The 20,154-nt window shown below is 38.2% G+C and overlaps 1 protein-coding gene across 1 annotated transcript in view; it reads right to left on the bottom strand.

Moving 5' to 3' along the window:
- The window catches only part of LOC145673759 (uncharacterized), a 106,396-nt gene that overhangs the window by 38,594 nt on the left and 47,648 nt on the right, over window positions 1-20,154 (bottom strand). The window contains exons 5-6 of the mRNA XM_081743508.1: window positions 15,916-16,118; window positions 12,939-13,269 (exon numbers count right to left, since the gene is read on the bottom strand). Coding sequence (XP_081599634.1) covers window positions 12,939-13,269; window positions 15,916-16,118 — 534 coding nt within the window. The remainder of the gene's footprint in view (window positions 1-12,938; window positions 13,270-15,915; window positions 16,119-20,154) is intronic.

The raw sequence follows: 20,154 nt of genomic DNA, 5'->3' as shown, positions 1-20,154 counted from the left end.
GATTTCAAACATGCACATTTAAGCCTACTACATTATAAACATCTTTAACAAAATTTTGAAAGTAAAATCTGAATAACGCGAACTGCCATATCTAAAATTAAAAATTTTAAAGAAAAATATAAGACTCGCCTTAAATCTTTCTCTAGGTATAGGCTTCATAGCATGCTACTTCCTAAAAACGTTTGATACCTGAGAGTCTCATCTCTTTTATGCTATTGGTTTTCAAACATTGAAATTTTTCGGATATAGGCTATGTTCAACCTGATATCTCGACACAGTTGAAAAATGTCAAATTTTCACAAACCAATTGTTATTTGCATAGTAACAAATGCTTAAAATTTGATCACTGAGACCTGGCTAGTTTTTGATCTGGGCTGATCTAATAATAATTTACTTGATAAATATACAAATTAGTGATTTTACAAGTGGAATATAAAAATATTACGCAAATAACAAACGTATTACGTTGTGTTCTTTGAGTATGCAATGGAGTATAGGAAAGGCAACCAAATGTTTCTTTAATAATGCTATAAACGCATTTGTCTTTAAATATTACATGGTTTATGTAGCTTATTTGAAATAAATACACTATCTGTAATGGAGCTATTTGCACATAAATGACAAATTTTAATGGCGTATGAATTAAAATGTTACGCTCTAGCATATAATAATGAATATCTCGATTATTCATTTCTTTATAGCTACAGCTACAGCTGCAGGTGCAAATGTTAATTCGTAGGTAGATAGGCCTAATTTTCTAGTTTTGATTCTAAACAAATTCCTTTCAAAGCGCAAATTTCCTTGCGCTTGAGAGACTGTAATATACCAATTACCATTCATTTTGCATTTTTGACAGCTGCCCAAAAGTGAAATACAGATCAAAAATTTATTTCTCCACATTTATCAAAGATTTCAGAAATTCCTCTTGGTAAGTCTTTACTTTGGCCACTTCATTTTTAATATTATTATTATTCTTCGACTCTGCGATTTGATCTTTCGGTTTCGGTTTTGAGAACACGAACCAACCTAGTAACTAACTTATAAGTTAGTTACTGGGTTGGTTCCTTCCTGTACCAAAGTTTAATATTTAATTCACATAGTATTGTCGAGTGAGTGTCAGCGAGTGAAGGCAGGTTACAGGCTCGCAGGGCACATCTTTTCAGTCTTGGTTACGAATCGGTTCATTGAATGAAATGGCCAAAGTAAAGACTTGCCTTCCTTTTAATTGATATAATCACATTATGGTACTCATTATGAATTGATTATGAACAAGTAATTCCTTCCGTATAGTTGAACAATGAGTGCCACTACATTGCATAGTGTATTTTTTTCATAAAAACGTCTCTTAATTTTCATAAAATTCCTATTAGATTAATAGTAGCTTTTTATGGTTATATTTGGACGAGGGGATTTGCTTCTCATTACTGAGTAAGCATTTTCGTAGTGGGAAGCATGCAGAAGAAACAGCGGATATATTTCAAGAAAGATGTCGGGCACCGAAAGCATACTGAAGTGCACGCAAATGTTGAAGTATATACAATGTACAGAACTCAATTTAAGCGGGCTTATAAGATAGTAATCTTATATTTTTTTGTTTTTTTAACATTACTTTAATTAGGGTTATCCATCTTGAGTACACGTGATCCTTATAAATTGGTATTTCATAGTGACATAATACCTTTTTCCTGTAAATTTTGGTCCTCATGTTGTTCAACTCCACCACTTCTTTCCTTGTTATCCTTGTAAGTGTTAATTTTGGTGTACATTAACAATATGGAGGCACTATTTTTAAGATTTACGGGTAAAAACTATAGATTCACAAACAAATAGTAACACATAAAGAACTTCAACATCAGCATAATATGGTAGAAATAGTCTAATCAGTATGCCTATAACTGAAGCAATACAGTAGAACGACAACAATTATAGTGTCATTGTTGTGTATCTATTGTACATAAAGAAATTATACTCAATATGAACTCTCTCCCAAAGTAGTTTTAAGCCACATTATTGTAAATAGCGATCTCCCCTCGGTGTCCTAACGCTTTTGTAAATTGCCTACTTTCACCTGCAATAAAATTCTTAATCTACTTCGTAACAGTCATCAGCGCCCTAACCACCAGTGCTACTTTTCTTCCGGGGGATTAATAAATATTAGGAAGCATGCCTAATAAAATAGAACCGCCAATAGTTTAGTGGTTTTTATGCTGATAAATATTTGCAGATACTGCAAAGCTGAAGCAGTTGGCATATATGAAAAAAAGCTCTTAAGTCATTTTATAGTTACCCCATATTGTCAATTTGTACGATATATTTATCTTTAATATAACTGGAAAGTCATTAATAAAAAAAAAAAGCATGTTAATTTTTCTAGTACGCGAAATTCTCCCTTCTTTTGTTAACAATGTTCCATATTCCGCCACGATGAGGCGCTGTAAACAAGTGTGGATCAAAAGCTAATTTGACGAAGTGTATGTACACTATTTAGTGTGCACTCCATTTGTAGACTTCGAGTGTGCATCCTCGAAGTGTGTACTATGCACTTTTGGACACGGCCCCTGATTCCAAATCTATGTCCTGTGCGTGAGTTGTGTGAGTGAGTGCGGACAGGTCAGTTGTGTATCACAGTTGCAGTGCGGGGCGTTGAATGGGCCAATGTACCCGCCGTGTTCACAAATGCAGAATACGCACACATAATATTCGTCTATGGGTTCTGGAAAGGCAACAGTCATCAGTCAGTAAACGAACAGCGACGTAGATTTCCAAACAGTCGTACACCAAATGTCCGTGTGTTCACCAATGTGTACCAGTCCATCAGGGACCATGACACAGTGCCCACTGTTGGATATGCTGAGAGAGGTATATCGGCGTATACTGCGATCCGTAGAACGCAGCCTCATAACACGTACCAGGCCCATAGCACGTCAGCTCGAGGGCGGGTTTCATATAACAGTGTGGAGAAAATTAGCGGAGGAAGGCCTACATTCGTACCATTTCTGGCGTGTTATAAAGCCTTCATGATGGTGACGAACAGAAACCTGTGGTCTTTTGTACATGGGTAATATGAGCACTTAATCACATACATCATGTTCACCGACGAGGATACTTTTGCACGAAATGGCATAAATGATAGCCACAATTGGCATTATTGGTGCGATGCCAATCCGCCTGCCACCATCCCCACAAATTTCCAGCACAGATTCTCAGTTAATGTGTGGTGTGCCGTAGTGAATGATATACTCATTGCCCCAATCGTCCCAGACAACATGAATGGACAGACTTTCCGCCAGTTTCTGGCTATATTACGACCTGCGTTTGAGGACATTAACACTGGACATTTCCCAAAACATGTACTTTCAGTTAGGTGGGGCTCCAACACACTCGACACTGCAGGCTCGAGCGTTCCTCAATGAGCACTACCCCGGACGCTGGATTGGATGCAATGGTAGACCCATACTTGGCCATTCAGGTCGCATGATTTAATGTCAATGAACTACGGAATCTGGGGTGGATGAAGAATGAAGTACAAAGTCAAACCAGCAACCCGTGAAATTGTGCAGATCCGTGACGCTGCAACATGTATTAAACAAGAAGTCATGGCTCTTCGCAGATGTACACAAACCTTACGACGACGCAACATTATGTCCTCAGGTTAATAGTGGTATTTTTGAACACCTACTCCACGTGTTTCTGTCTTGTTTTTTCCTGTGTTCTCGCATTCACGGTAATAAGTGTCACATATTGGTACATATCACTTGTTCGTATACATATTCTTATTAACGTTTTTCCGGCAGAAGCCTTCATACTGCAGTTTTACACTTTCGTGTGCATTAATGGCACTACTAAAAATAAATCGGTAAATACGTATGTGGTGTTTTTCGTTGTTACTCCTATTCTCCAATTTACTCGAAAAATAGGCGTTTCGCGATGTATATTCATATGACCTTCTTCCATGAACTAGTTATGTACAATCACCTACCGCAGTACTTGCATTACCTCCCGTTACATCTTGTATATATACAGTTCACACTTGAAGCAAAATTACAAACAACTGTTAATCCTTCTCTTTTTTATCTTCTTAATATGTAATTGCTGAAAAAGCTTAGCTGATTTCTGTAATAGATTATAGCCGATATTGAAGCTTCGATCTGTGGCACTTGCGAACTCTATTGGCGACAATTTTCTTAGGACTTTGCTAGTTGAAACCCAAGCTTTGTCATCTTTAGAAATATGGAAAGAAGTTTTAGGAACATGTGAACGAAAAAGTGAATAACAACATTGTTTTTTGATCAATCGTTTATTCAATTTTCCCGATTTACCAGTTCTTGTCGTAATTGCAAGCTACGGTATCTTCTATTTTCAATGACAACACCACTTTCTTCTGGAAATGCTGCTGCTTTTCAATAAGTAAACTCTTTTGAATGTGAGTATGCATAACATCTGCTTTTTGTTTGAGCTAGAGGTATGTCAAAATATGCAGTACACAAATTTCATCAAGAAGTAGATTCGGGTGAGAGTTGAGAAAGGAAAAAAATAATTAAGGGTAAGTTATGGGAACTTCATTATGAGGATTACGAATTTTGAGTAATAACTTCCACGAAACAGGTGAAACCTTGCGATTTCGGGCACACGACAGAGACGTGGTGTCATCTTGGACAAAACATAGTTATCAACGTCTCTAAAATAAATGGATTACAACGTGATAGGTATCGATTAAGTATTTTACCTGACAATTTGCATGGATTAGGGGATAATCAATCGCTTCAGGGTCCGAGAAAATTATCTGAATTAGTCTTGACTTTGTAAAAAGTTATTTACTAGCAACCGTGTGAGTGTTTACTTAACTACAGTAAAATCGAACTTGTATCAGCAATATTTTGAAAGTAGAAAGAAAAATGAAATGAAATCTTTGAGTTTTACGTCCCATGGTTATTCCGGTTAGGCTAAAGGAGACGGTGATTATGAGAAATGAATGAAATGGTGGAATGAAGAAAGTTGAAGGAAACGGGAGAACCTCGAGAAAAACCACAAGTACGGTGTTTGTCCACCACAAAGTCAACACGGCGCGAGCTGGGATCGAAACAGGGACCCCAAGCACCGGAGGTGAACGCTCTACCACTGAGCCGCCTCGCCCCCTTGAAAGCAGAAGGAGTTTAACTATTTCTGTGAAATATTTTACATAGACCTAATTCTTCCTGTGAGAAGAGCGGGTAATCTACTAGTGAAGCTATAATAATGATAATAAAAGCATGTTGTTTATTTTTCACCGCTATCGACCAAAATACGATCATCTAGAAGTCAGCTCAACTTTTGAGGAATCAAAAATTGAAAATGCAGTTGAGGAATGCATCCCCATTAGTCAACGAAAGTATCTTTAGAAGTTACACAACGATGAAGTCCCGTTTCGATAAGTTTCGCGTTTCGGCAGATATAAAAGAGAAACAATCAAACTTTACTACTCCTCTGGTGCCACCCTCATATTACGAAATATTTAAATTTCGGTAACTAGTTTTCAATGCGTTATCCATTGGACACCTCCAAACCCGTTTAGCAGGAATTCATAATCACTTCCAAAGTGGATTTTGATACATGCTGACATGATGAGTTTCTGGTTTCTTAAGATACAAAGAGTTCAAAAATAAAAATTTTCGATTTAAAGGGGATGTGCGGACTGGAGAATCCACTTGCAACAGTGAATAGAAGGGATTTTGAGTACTACTCTATCATAGAAATCGCACTACAATAAGCTTAACGGTTTGGGAGGTGATGAAAGAACGAACGAAAAACAGGCAGACTAGGTAGTGTAACATATGATGTTTCATCTTTACCTTATTATTCTTACCTAGGCGTGATAAAATTCAATTTATTACGTTGATTTTTCTTTAATATTTTTGGTAAAAATGTCGAGATGGATTTAGGAGCTTTTACTACTTGGTGTACTTGTAGTATACATGTATCTGTAATCTTCTATTGTATTGCCCTCTGGTGGGAATTTTCATGGTTTCTGGCCCTCGTCATCGATGACCATGTCAGAAGCCATGAAATCTACTTGTACAGGAACAATGTTTTCGTCGTAAGGAGCACTAAGTAAAATGGGTGATTAATTTGTGCTACATTTTGTGAGGATATGATACAATTCATTATTGTATATCGCGCTCGACTGAAAATATTTAAGTGCACGTATTATCAAAAGTTTTGGTTTTATATCTGTGTGTCGGCATTAGACGGATTAGTTCAACCATTTTTCCTACGTGAAACAAGAGGAAACGTAAGTATATAGTCTTTCCTTTTTACTAATTAATTAATTGCTTTAACTAGTCTCTTTGCTCGCTACATTGATACATCTCTCCTTTTTTATATTATACTTGCTATACTTTTACGTGAATTTCTCTGTTGTATCACGAGGTACTTTTTGGTTTGTAACTCGTTCTAATAACATCGAAGAAAAACGGAATTTTCTATACTATATTCTGTTAAGGATATATATATATAATAATAGTAATAACTGAGGGATGCTATCTTCTACTGAGAAAATTTTGCAGTATTTATGGTTGTAGTTGAATTGTTATATATTTTCACAGTATTTTTTGAAATTATCCTTTAAATGAAAATGGTATTAAAACCTCAGATTAGTTAATTTGGAATAATTATCAGTTAAGGTGATCTGGTACCCCTAGCAACCTTGAAAGTTGGCCCATTTAAAAAGCATAGAAAAGTTTTTCATTATTTTCTTCTTTACTATTAAAGTTACAAACGTCAAAATTTGAACAGACCTAGAGTCGACATATATCTATGCTCTGCCTGTTTTAGATTTTGGAAAAAAAAAACTGTAAAAACGCTTCCATGTTTGACTGTAAAAACTTGGCAACGCAGCTGTAACCCTCCCACTCAAATTTTGAGCTGATGCCTGCTTTTGTTGAAATGTCGATTGACTCGTGTGCGAACCTCTCTGTCCGCGTCTAGCGGTCGTCTTTCTGTCTATCCTTCGGGTTGTGGTTGCTGAAATGTGAATGTCGACGGATAATCACTTTGAGACTGACGGCAAGATATATAGCAGTACAAATATGTGTGTTATGAAAAGACAACGGAAAGCAAGATATTCCTGCCGACCGAGGAAAAATATCGCACCGGCTTTTGGCTTCAGAAACATAAGAAAAGAGAAGAAAGAAGCGCTTCTTATGTCCGTGGTGGTTTCTTGTGTTTCTATGTAGCTTTATTTCTATGCAGTATTTGAATGCTGAATGGAAGATGATAAATTGAACTGTTGTAGATAGGTAGATAGATAGACGTAATTAATATATATATAGGCACATAAATGAAGAAAAAATATTTTCCAAAAATGATTACAAATTAAACATATAAATAACTAGATAAGATATATAGAACTTAACACATCAAACAGAATTTCTTGGAAAGTATGTACATTTGTAAAAAACTTCAAACAGTCGCGTACTTTAAGAGGATGCAGGTTGTAACCCCTCCCAACTGAGTCTTTCATATACTATCGAAATGGGAAGATTTTAGCTTTCATCTTGGATCAATAGCAATATTCATGTATGGAGAAGGGACTTACATGTACGTACGACGATACATCACAATGTTTAGAAAATGTAAATGGGTAGAGAATATACCTAGGTGCATACCCAGACAGAGGTCCCCATTTCCCCCTCAAGGTTACCATTCTTTCCATTTAAGGTTCTCCCCCCAAATTTACCATTCTTTATTATGACAATTACTTATTTTAAAATGTTATTCATGCTAAGTTCTCCTTTACACTTAGTGTTCATAAAAACATCATTGTGTTCATAAAAAATTAACATTCGGTTGTTCCACTTTCAATGACAAATTATGCCCCTCCTCTTAAAAAAATCATAGGCTCAACCTGTGCCCCAAAACATGACTGTAGGCACCCCTGTAATCCAGAGAAGACTAGGAAATGAAGTTTCTTTGTTTAAAATCTTCCCCAATCCCCTAAAACAACCCCTAACATCAACAAAAATTTCTTTACACACATCCCTGGGCGTAACAAAATATATTGCTTTCTTTGCATTTGTGTAAAAATATGAATCACTATTCTAAATGCTTCCCCTCTTGTATTTTGAACATCTCATAAAATAAAACTCCCAGTGTACTTACTGATTAAACGGGAGACTCAGCTGAGATCTCCGATTGCAATACGTACATTTCTAGAGTTTCCCAAAGGGAGGTATTGCGTCGCACACTACACCACACATCTTTTAGGTGAGGACTGTTAGTTTTATGCAAAGAAGGAAGACTATAAACAAATGCATCCCAGTGAAATTAACAAAAAACACAGAAACGGGCCACCGAAACTGATTTGGAATCTAAAGATGTGGGAGGGTGGGACATGTTTATACGGAGACAGACAGTGTCAGAGAAAAAAATCTACATCTGTTCTACGAAACACAATACGAAGGGGATATTATTATTATTATTATTATTATTATTATTATTATTATTATTATACTTAAACCCGACCAACGAATATTTCTGGCTGCGCCTATGCCTTCAAACATAAGTGGAAAACATTTAGTATCTAATTTTATCCTGTAGGGATGGTATCGAGACTCGAAGACGGACCCTGAGGGACAGCGAAGGGTCATTCGCTACCTCCAATGGCACAAGCACCAGTGCTGCAAAAGTTCAAGTCTGTACATAATAAAATTAAAGTAACCCTAAATAGTGGTGTTACAACTCACCGCTACCCCATCCCTCAGGAACCCGTCCTAGATCCGTCCCTGATCGAGACTCACGCACTGTCGTCTCGAAAAAAAAAAAAAAAAAAAATGAAAAGTGTAATGAAATATTTAAGTTTTACGTCCCATGGTTACTCCGATTAGACTAAAGGAGACGGTGATTATGTGAAATGAATGAAATGGTGGAATGAAGAAAGTTGGAGGAAACGGGAGAATCCCGAGAAAACCCACGCGCACGGTGTTTGTCCACCACAAAGTTCACACAGCGCGAGCTGGGATCGAACCAGGGGCCCCAAGCACCGGAGGTGAACGCTCTACCACTGAGCCACAGCGCCCCCTCCACTGTCGCCTCGAATCGAAAATGTCATGTGGAAAAAAAAAGTATGATTTTCCCCTCTCTTACGTGTGTGACGGATTGGTGCGTATATGAGTGAAATTCATCCACCCTGGAAAACATATTCAATTCGCACACTGGCACGTCCAGTCTTCCAATTTTTATCTAACGTAGTGAAGATTTTTTTTTTTTTTTTTTTTTTGCGAAATAAAGTAGTGGTGTTTATTTTGCGAAATAAAGTAGTGGTGTTTATTTTGCGAAATAAAGTAGTGAGGAATCTACTTACATAGTCGTCAACAGGTCCACAATTACGGCGGGGGCTAGGGGGCCTAGTCCCTTCCTAAATTTTTTTAGCCCCTCAAACCACAATGTATCCGTATGATATTGGTACAAAGAGACCTAGAATTTGTACAATTGTCCCCCTAACATATTTATACTCCCCAAACTTCAGTGGTTGGTTGCGGGCCTGGTCAACAAGATTTTCACAGGGTATTACATAATTTAAACAAATTTGTATTATGCAAAATAAATTTACTACAAAATCATGCTCAATTTTAATAAAAGCGAACATCATTTAGTTACAAAAACATAAAATGTTGCGTGAGCCGTTACCCAGCTTTACCAAACTTGGTTCTCTTCTGTTCGAACTCACAATGAACACAAGATATCACAAGGTATCACATGAATTTGCAGAAGATATCATATGAATTTGATCGAGGACGTACTTATGCACATGATACAATCCCACAGCGTTCTGGCGCCTTGAGAAATTTATTTATTAGAAAAAAATCTAAAATTAGGAAATGCTATTGGGAACATTACATGGGTCTATATTTTTTCCTTCTGTACTTCCAGGAAAAGGGAGATGCAGACATTACACGAGTATACGGTAATTATAAAATATTGTATTGTCACCGGACATATGTGCATGAAAAATTAAAAAAAAAAAAAGTTATAGATCTAGATAGTATAGAAGTAGCCATGTGGACAGGCATCCAGAACGAAAGTGATTTTCTAAAAAGCAGGCTCACGAATTTTGTCCACATACTATATTTCACGTGACCATATTTCCCTCAAAAATTATTCATGTAAGTATCTTTCAATTATTTCTGAAGAGAGGGTTTTGACCTCGCTTTCAAAGGGTAGTTTTGTTCTAGATTGGTTCCAACAATATTTTTTTCTATTATCTTTCCCAAAGATCACGAACTGACATCTATACTATGTTATTTTGCGGAAATGGTAAGCTAAGTGACAACTACTCTTCCAGGAATTCGCAAAATGAAAAGAGAGAAAAAAGAGGGAGAGAGATGAGAAAGGAAGATTTTGCTTGTACCACTGTTTATGAATCACCTGATTGGAACAACTTGAGGCAGAGAACTAAACTTGTCGCTCGACTCGGGCGGAAAGGAAAAAATATACCGTCGTCAGGTCTTACTGTTGCCATATTTTCAAAGTTAAAGACGGTAGCTTTTTTACTGTTTTTTTTTTTTTTTTTTTTTCAAAATCTAAAACAAGTAGGACAGATATGTCTCTCCTCTACATTAATTCAAATTTTGACCTTTTTAACTTTAATAATAAAGAAGAAAATAGTGAAAAACTCTGTTATGCTTTTTAAATGGGGTAACTTTCAAGGTTGCTAGGGGTACCAGATCACCTTAACAGTTTTTTTTTTTGTTTTTTTTTTTGGGGGGGGGGACAGACTTGACTCGTTATAATTGGTGACCTTTATCTTATTAATATTACGTATCCCTCTCCCGAATTTATCTGTATTGTTAGTTTAATAACATACAACACAGAATATATTACAGTACTTACGCCATAATACACCCTTTGCAATGACGCGAAAATTAAAAATATGTATTCCTTAATTGTAAGCTGATTATCGTTAAGTAAGTGTGTTACCCAATAATAAAGTCATACCTTCACCAGTAAGCAATTCAAAAGATATGGGAAAAAGAAATCCGACTACTTGAGTTGAAAAGCACTTCTACTAAAATGTCACACAACGATAAAGACCTATTGTATGGGATTTCTGATTTCCGACATCAACATTTTCGAACAATTGATTGCTTTCGAATTTAACGTCCCTACAAAAGTGAATTTTAATAAATACTGAAACAAAGGAATTAGCTTTTTAAATGAACACGAATTAGAGACGTATTATCTTAATTTATCTCATTAGCGATACAATTACGATTCAATAGATGTCCCCGCTGGCCTAGTGGCTAGCGCGTGTGTCTTTGATGCTCGTGGTTCTGGGTTCGATTCCTGGAATTTAATTTCATACTCATTCACTGGCATTAATCATCTGTCTCCTTTAGTCTAAAAAGCATAAACGTGGGACGTTAAACTAAAAAAAATACAGTTCAAATAAACATGGTCGCTTCAATCCAATGTTCTCGGGATTGCTGCCAGAGTGAGTGCTGCCACAACACTCACTCTGGCAGCAATCCCGAGAACATTGGATAAATAGTAGACGCCAGCAAAGCTTCAAGATCATAATGGTCGCTTCAAGTTTGTAAGATGTAAATAGCAAAATATAAAGAAATCTCTCAGTATAAATTATAATTTCAACACACTGATGTAGACATGAGACGTCTGCGATGTGTTTTGAACTGAAATATGAATACTGAAGCTAATTCTTGTTAAAAGGAATTAGAGCATTAAACTACTTTTTTGTTTTCTTATTTTCTCCTCCAAGTGATTTGTGTATAATGACATTATACAGGGTGTAACAAAAAGATATCGCAGAATTTCTGGGGTGGATTCGTTATAGGTAGACAAGTAAAAAAGTTCATATGACTATATGTTGGGAAATGCACAGTTCAGAGTTACGGCCATTGAGCTGCCTGACGGTGTGAAATAGTCACATTCTGAACGCCCTTCAATGTACTCAATTTAAACCTCAATAGCTCAGCTCCTAATTAAGCTCGGAAGATAATTTTGGTATCGATGTCTTCCTAAAGGATGAAGCTTTCCACTAATATGCATTTTCACGAGTGGACACAGAGCCAAAGGCAGGTTATCCAGTGCATCCGGAATGTGGGTTTCCAAGAAGTCTCGACAGGTGTTTCCCGTCAGCCTCTGCGGGAGTATGTGTGAGCCTAGTAAATTGTCACCGACAATACCGCACCAAACACTGAGAACAAACTGTTGTTGATGTCTCCTGGTACTAATCACACGAGGATTATCGTCCGCTCAAACATGTAAATTATGGTAATTGAAGATGCCTTCTCGTGAACTGAACCTCACCTGAAAACACTATTGTAGATGGGAAAATGAGATTAACGACACACTGCTGGAGGTATCACTGGCAAAAGCGTACTCGCGGCAGATAGTCAGCTGCTGACAAAGATTGCACTCGTTGCAGGTGATATGGATACAGGCTCGCTCCACAACATACATGCCATATCTGTATGTGGTTAGGCACGTAGTTCATTCCTTCAGGAAGACATTGATACCAAAATTATCTTAATTCGGAGTTGAGCTATTGAGATTTGAATTGAGTCACATTGAGGGGCTATTTCACACCGTCAGGTGGCTCAATGGTCATAACTCCGTAACGATGCATTTCCCGACATATAGTCATATGAACTTTTTTACTTCTCTCCCATAAGGAATCCACCCCTGAAATTTTGCCATACCTTATGTTACACCCTGTATATTATGGCAATTTCTTACAAAAACGAAAGAAGTATTCATTTGAAAATATTTATCAATGATCTTTCAACTCTACATACCTGTTTTTAGGCTCACAAGAAAGTATGCGAGATAATGTTATTATCGTTCATTTCAGTTTATCAGTTTCACATACTGGAAATAACAGCAAGACAAACATTTAATTTCATACATCAATTACTATAATTATTTATCAATGACCACATTACCTTGTCTGACCAACTAATGGCTCCACTGTTTTTCACCCGCCATATTTTGGTAAAATATGCGCCAGGCTTCACACACATTTCATTGGGAACTGTTTCATCCTTTATAACAGTGATGTCCATCCAACTAGGTCCAGACGAAATATTCGATTTCATTGTCATTGCGTGCTTCCTACTGTCAACTCTTGCTTTGGTCTTAGTTTGCTCGCGGAACTGTTTCTCCAAAATACGCTTAGATTTATGTTCAAGTCTTTCCAATTTAGAATCCAGTTTTTTCTCCAATTTTTTCTCACGTTTGTGAAGTTTTTCTAGTTTCTTCAGTAGTTTGTATTCCCTGAAAATAAATAAATAAGCCATTGTTAGATGGTATACTTCTGGTCACAAAAACATAGGCGGCTTTTCAGAGTTTAAGTACAAAAAATTGAGATGATTTTTTTCCTAATTCCCACCGATCTAGAAACGGGCCTGTCCATCTTCCCTACATTTCAGACATCACAAAGAATAAGATGTAATGTATAGCGGAAGAAGGCCATCCGAACATTGTCACCAAGCAAATAAAGGCCGATCCGTCTCCATTCAAACGATTTGGAGTCATAATCCCATTAAATCGGGTTTCACAGACCAACAAAACTATATGTACACGTACAGATAGTGATCAGAAAAATGGAAACACCTGAACGAAATTGCAACTTATCAGATTAATATGGTGTCGGGCTATCTTTCGCCTTCAGAACAGCCTTGATGCGACGTGGGATGGAGGCATAGAGGTCGTGAATGGTAGCAAGTGGAATTTTACACCATTCCTCGTGCAGGGCATCGGCCAGTTCTGTGAGAGAGAATGGAGGTGGAAATCGTCGCCGGAGTCATGTTTCCAAGACGAACCACAGATGTTCAATTATGTTGATATCTGGGGATTGGGCGGGCCAGGGGAGGTATTGAACTTCATCCCGATGTTCCTCAAACCACGCTGCAACAACGCCAGCTGTGTGAATGGGTGCATTATCATCCTGGAAGATGGCGTCATTGTCCGGGAACAACATCCGGACAATAGGATGCAAGTGGTTTCCTAAAATTCCGACATAATCGTTGGCAGTGATTCGCCCGCTAAGTGTGACCACAGGACCCAATGAAAACCATGATTTGGCGGCTCACAGCATCACCGAGCCGCCGCCATGTTTCACAGTTGGGCGGAGACACTGCAGATCATAAGCTTCTTTGGGCGTTCTCCACACATAAACACGGCCCATGGTTGGGAATAGGGTGAAGGATGACTCATCCGACCATATCACACGTTTCCAGTCGTCAACGGTCCAAGTTGCACGGCACCATTTGCGGCGTGCGAAAGCGTTATGGTCCCTGATGAGCGGTTTGGCCCGTGCAACACGACCCCGTAAGTTCATGTCATGTAATTCGCGGCGGACTGTGATTGTCGAAACAGGGTGGGGGAGGTGCTAATTGAGTTCCTCCGTCACTTACTCCGCAGTGGCACGACGGTTCTGCGTGACAATGCGCTTTAATACCCGGCGTGACCTGTCACTCATGATTTTCTTTCGCCCACTGTTCCGCTTCCCCGATGTGGTTTTCCCGTGTGTTGTGTAGGCCGTCATCACCTTCGACACTGTCCCACGCGACACACCTAATACAGTAGCCACTGCCGTCACACTCACTCCACGTAACCGCGCACCAACAATTTGCCCTCTTTGAAAATCTGAGAGGTCTCCCATTTTACACTACCTCCGTCTGCTGCAGCCACTGGACACTGCTGTTCCACTGCGCCTGACGTAGTATGGAGACCGACCTAACACACCACTACCAGCGGTCCGGCGCTGCGGGCGCCACGACACCACTGCCAACCCATACATCTGACGTGTTGCCAACTACAGGTGCTTCCATTTTTCTGATCACCATCTGTATGTCAGTCTCTTAGCTGTTGTAGCAGAGTAAAGGTGTTGCAGTGGGCAAAACGTCGCTGAAGGTACGTCATGCCAATTTTGCATTAAAACTTTAGCATTTCCTAGATTGTAGGAGTGTATTGAGCAATAGCTTCGTGGTAAGGCAGACTTCTCTTATCGTTATAATTACACGTTATGCATAACAGGCTCAGCCACAACCAACAATAATAAACGAAACTGCATCCAAACAGGGCGTCAGTGACCTCAATGAAGACCTGACTAAAGACGATTCGGGATTTGGTGGCCCTTACCACAGTGAATTATGGACAAACGATTACATGTTGCCCAATCAATAATGAATCGTGGAATCCATCATAAATTGATGCTGCAAAATATCCCGAAGGCCAGCGTGCAAGTATATCGCGGAGCGAAAGAGCAAGGGCAGACGGCTGTAGGAGCTCCGCCAAGCTGATGACGGCTGAAATTTGTTGTGATAATAGATGAAGCATGGGGGAGCACCGTAGTCTAGTGGTAGAGTGTTGAACGTAGTTCAGCCGGTTGCTAGCGGATGGCGCTGGAGCAGGCTTAGGCTTACAAATGGGCCATTCGCCAAGTGGTGGTGGTAATAGATGAAGCATGGATCTAGCTAAGTGAAAAGGAATTGGACCATTAAGTGTATGTGAAAAGAAATTGGACCATCACCTACCTATACAGGAGTTCACGAAAAATACTGACTTAATTTTGTGCGTCAACGTAAAGAAAATTTCTCGAAAAAGTTTTTTGAGTTGTTACAGGCTTTTACTACAGAAGGAAGCTCAAGATTAGTAAGGTCGAAAAAATGTTAAAATTAACGCCACTTATTACCAAGAACATGTCCCTAGCTTACAGGCAAAATAGCAGCACTGTATAGCAACGACATCCATCGTCTGAAACTATGGGCACAATTTAATATTGTACAATGGTCTATACACTGACCATCAGATGAAGCATGGTTGACCATGGCGGAGTGGAATATATTAGATAAACAACAACTTCAATTTGATCGGATGAAATAGAATTAGACTCTGTATCTCAAACAATGTACATACCTTTGATCAGTAGGTCCATCGTCATCTGAAGTATCCTCGTCAGAATTTTCCTTTGGTTTAGAAGCAGGCAAAGAGACAACTCTAGTGGAGACAGAAGCAGTGTGAGAACAAGGTTTGGTCTGCCGAAGCTTCATCTCCTCAAACATGTTCCTCATTTCACACGTGACATTTGCTGTGACTTCAGCTATTATTTCAGCTTTCCACTGTAAAACATTCATATCGATGTACAAAAATCTGCTTATGTATGTTAAAAAAATGTACCTACTTTCACATTAACTTTTACATTAAGAACTATCTTATTTGATATTGTGATAAAGTCAATAAATTCATTTTAATACAAATGGCTTCTTCGTTGATAATTTTCCACTATGTTATAAAAATCTTTAACAGAACATGAAGCAAGTACAGCCAGATTCAGTGTATAATCAATTAACCTCTCAATCTCAACAAGGGATATAATTAAATCGAAATCATTTTCTGCGTTACCACACGTGAGTATATCTATAAATTTGCACTATCTAAGGAGCCTTTGTTTACTTTTACCCGCAACAAATACTCACTAATTCAAACTAATAGATGGAAAAGCATTTGTTCGCTGCTGTTCCGAAATCAACAACACACACTAACAAAGTATGGTGATTTGATTGAATACGTAAACCGTGTTTAAAAAAAAAAAAAAAAAATGAAGGAAAATATGTTCTAACTCTGCTGAAGATCGCAAAAGAGCATTCAATTGTATACCATTTGGAAGTGTTGATTGAGAAAATCAAGATTTCGTTCCCTATTTGTTGGTAGTTCTTATCAGTGTGAATATTTTCTAAATTAAGTCAGAATTAGTGAACTAAATAATAGACCAATCCCACGTATACTTTAGATAATGTAGGGTTAAAGACAAATTTTTAAATACAACTAGTGGACAAAATAATGAAAAGATGTTTCGAAGTAGGAACTTAGTATAGCAATACGATATTTGGATACTTTTTACATCTTAGAGGGTTTACTTTTGGTTCGTGGGGTCCCTGGTTCGATTCCCGACCAAGTAATTTTGTGGTGGATAATATCGTGTCCGTGAGTTTTCTCGGGATACTCCCGTTTCCTTGCACATTCTCACTCCACCAGTTTTTCCATCATCATTCACTTGCCTAAATCAGCCGCCTTCTTTAGCCTAAATGTCATAATCGTGGGACGTTAAGCTGAAAGATTACTTTTTATACCAATACAGTTTGAATTTCTGGTATGAACAGATCTATACTGTGGTTAAATGAATTTGAGGGGATTCTTCATGCAGTCCAGCCTCCAGCTCACGTAGAAACGATGGGAGTGGAAATCGACATCGAATCTAGTTCTTCAAAATAAGCCACAGACGCTCGATGATGCTGAGGTCTGGGAACTCGGATCATGAAAGGTGCTGAATCTTGTCGGCAAGTTATGCAAGCCACATGTGGACAAGACAAATGGTAGGGATGGGGATATTATCATACTGGACTATGACACTGAATCCGGAAATTATGTTTGTACCATTAGGTGGACGTTGTTTACCCAAAATTCCTTGATACGATTCAGCTGTGACTCGATCATACAATGTGACGATGTTCTGCCGAATAACACGATATAGCACCCCAGATCATAATAAAGCACCATGCTTAACAGTTGAGTGAAGGTAGTCCATATCGTACAATGCAGTGTTCGTCATACAAACACGCATTCAGTGGTCAGGGTTCCCACTCTCCCCCAAAAATTTCCAGGACATATCATCAATTTTCCAGGACTTCGACACAGGAAGGTATAACAGGATTGCAACTATAGGTTCAAAACTCACAACAGTGAAATGAAAAGTATAGTAGCTTATGCAGTGAATATTAATGAAAGTACAGTATTAATACACAATAATTAAATACATAAAGCGAAGGGTAATGTGCTGCTTTCTTTTTGTGGACTCCCAACTCTTCTTATAGCCACCCGATCCACCCATATCCAGCATATGTATTTTCATTATTTCTACATGACATTTTAATTGTACACCGAACACATTTACAAACAAAAATCTGTTTTTCGTACATAGCATCTTCATTGCGTGACAGTGTGACAGATATAATTAGGGAAAAGAAAGGAACTATACTACAAGTGTGATATATATGGGGTTGTGTGATTTCCTTATCTATAGAATAATCTCTTTTTTCTTTAGCGAAGCTGCTCTACGGATAGTATTTGACGTTGTCAATAAAGTAAAGCAAGACTTTTGCTCTGCTTCATGCGCAAGCTGGTTTGCTACAGTCTCCAAAGCTTCACTTGTTTCCATCAATTTCCTTTTTTCTTTCTCTGCAGCTGCTGTGCATTTTCACTTATCTCTTTCCTCTTGCTGTGCACCTGACTTTCTCTTTCAACATTCCTCATTTTCTCCAGCTCTGCCATATAGCACTGTCTTGCATGGAAGGCATTATGCTGCATTTCTTTCGTGATGTTGAAGTAAGGTCTTTATGGAAAATGTTACCATACACCATTCTATGGAGGATTGATACTGCTACAAAGCACAGTTTCTGGAGGATAGTCCTAGTGAAGAAAGCATCCAAGAATGGGTAGAGAGTGGATGAAAGAAGAAGGGAGAAGTTCTCCCAACCAACCACCCTGTTGGGAGGAAGAAAGCCCACCAATCATCCACACATGCACAATCATGACAAATTATTATTCAGCACAAAAGAACAAATAGCAAACAAAAATAGCAATCAAATTAAAATGTACATTATAATTATGAAAAATCTTATATTCAGTATTTCGGTAAATTTCAAGGACACAAATGCATTTTCAAGGACATTTCCAGGACAAAATCAACTCAAGGCCATTTCCAGGATTTCCAGCACGAGTGGGAACCCTGAGTGGTGCATACTGTAAAAATCGACTCATCCAAGAAAACGCTCTTACAATTGTCCCTACTTCCAAGTTTTATGGCGCTGCAACATGCACGTCGTCCCTGGACATTCTGGTTTGTTACCAGAGACTTCGTAATAGCAACACGCCCATGAATAGAGATTCTTAGTGGCTATATGGTTAGCGTATGCGTCTTCGGCGCAGGAGGCCCGGGTTCGATTCCCGGCAGGAGCTCATGTGGTTCGGATTCCACGTTAAGGTGCAGGTTAATCTTTCATATATCCTCATTGCTGAAAGGGACGCTGAACTATAATCCACCAACCAACGCCCATGAATACCCATTTCAGGAAGTTCCAGCCTCACTGTCTTTTGGAGGTATTAGTCTCCTTTTGCAGTTACTTTGGCAAAAGCTGTTTTTTTCTGGGAGGTCATAATTTGCTTCAATACCAGATAGTTCCTATCTACAAAAAAGTTTTTCAGACAACATTGTTCTTAGTGGATCCTGTTCTAAAGGACGCTGTGAATGCTGTCATGACTTTCGATACTGTGCCTCATGTCACACGTTACACCAAAGTTGTGTTTTAGTCGCCAGATACATGACAGCAACAATTAGAGTTCTTTCAAACTCAATAAAAATCTGACATACTGTTCACTTTCCACATCAGTACGATGTTCAAAGCTGCATTACCTCTCGCTATTACTAGTCCAGTCTCCGCTTTGTAAAACGTATAAGAGGTGGAATGATGCAGTACTTCTGTGAGGTCAAGCGCATTGAAAATACGAGAGTTTTGTTCTGTGTTTACTCTATTTTGTCCACTAACTGTAATTGCATTATAAAATTAAAACACTCACGGAGTCAGAAAAAGTAAAACCCACTTTTCAAGACATCAACACATTAACATTTGACATAATAAAGAAAACAGAGAATTACTATGGCAAAGGATACATATAATTACGACACGAAAGATGCCGACAACAATATCACCTATGAACGTGTTAACTCATGAAGAGAATCTGATATACCAAAGAGCATCACCATGTCATCATTCAAAACAAATGAAATAAAATTTTTGAAAAAAAAAAAAAAAAAACCCTTCTGTGCCATTCTCAGATTCCTTCAGTTGTTCTGTTCCAAACTAAACCATTAACTTAAAATTTCACACAGTGGTAGAGATTGAAAAAGCCGCAATTTTTCGCGTGTTATTATTTTTTTTTCCATAAAAAGTCGAATTTGGAGCAAAAACATAAAATTGTCAAAACATTCCGTGAACAAGTACAACTTCATCGAATCTCGAACTTAGACAGGACTGAAGTATTACCCTACATTCATCAATAGAATGAATGAATCATTGAATGAATAGTTTACAGTAAAAA

This window comes from Thermobia domestica, chromosome 17, assembly GCF_964235325.1.
Source record: "Thermobia domestica chromosome 17, izTheDome1.hap1.1, whole genome shotgun sequence".
Classification (NCBI taxonomy): domain Eukaryota; kingdom Metazoa; phylum Arthropoda; class Insecta; order Zygentoma; family Lepismatidae; genus Thermobia; species Thermobia domestica.
The sequence above is the reverse complement of the archived record's forward strand: the minus strand, read 5'-3'. Positions and strand labels throughout refer to the sequence as shown.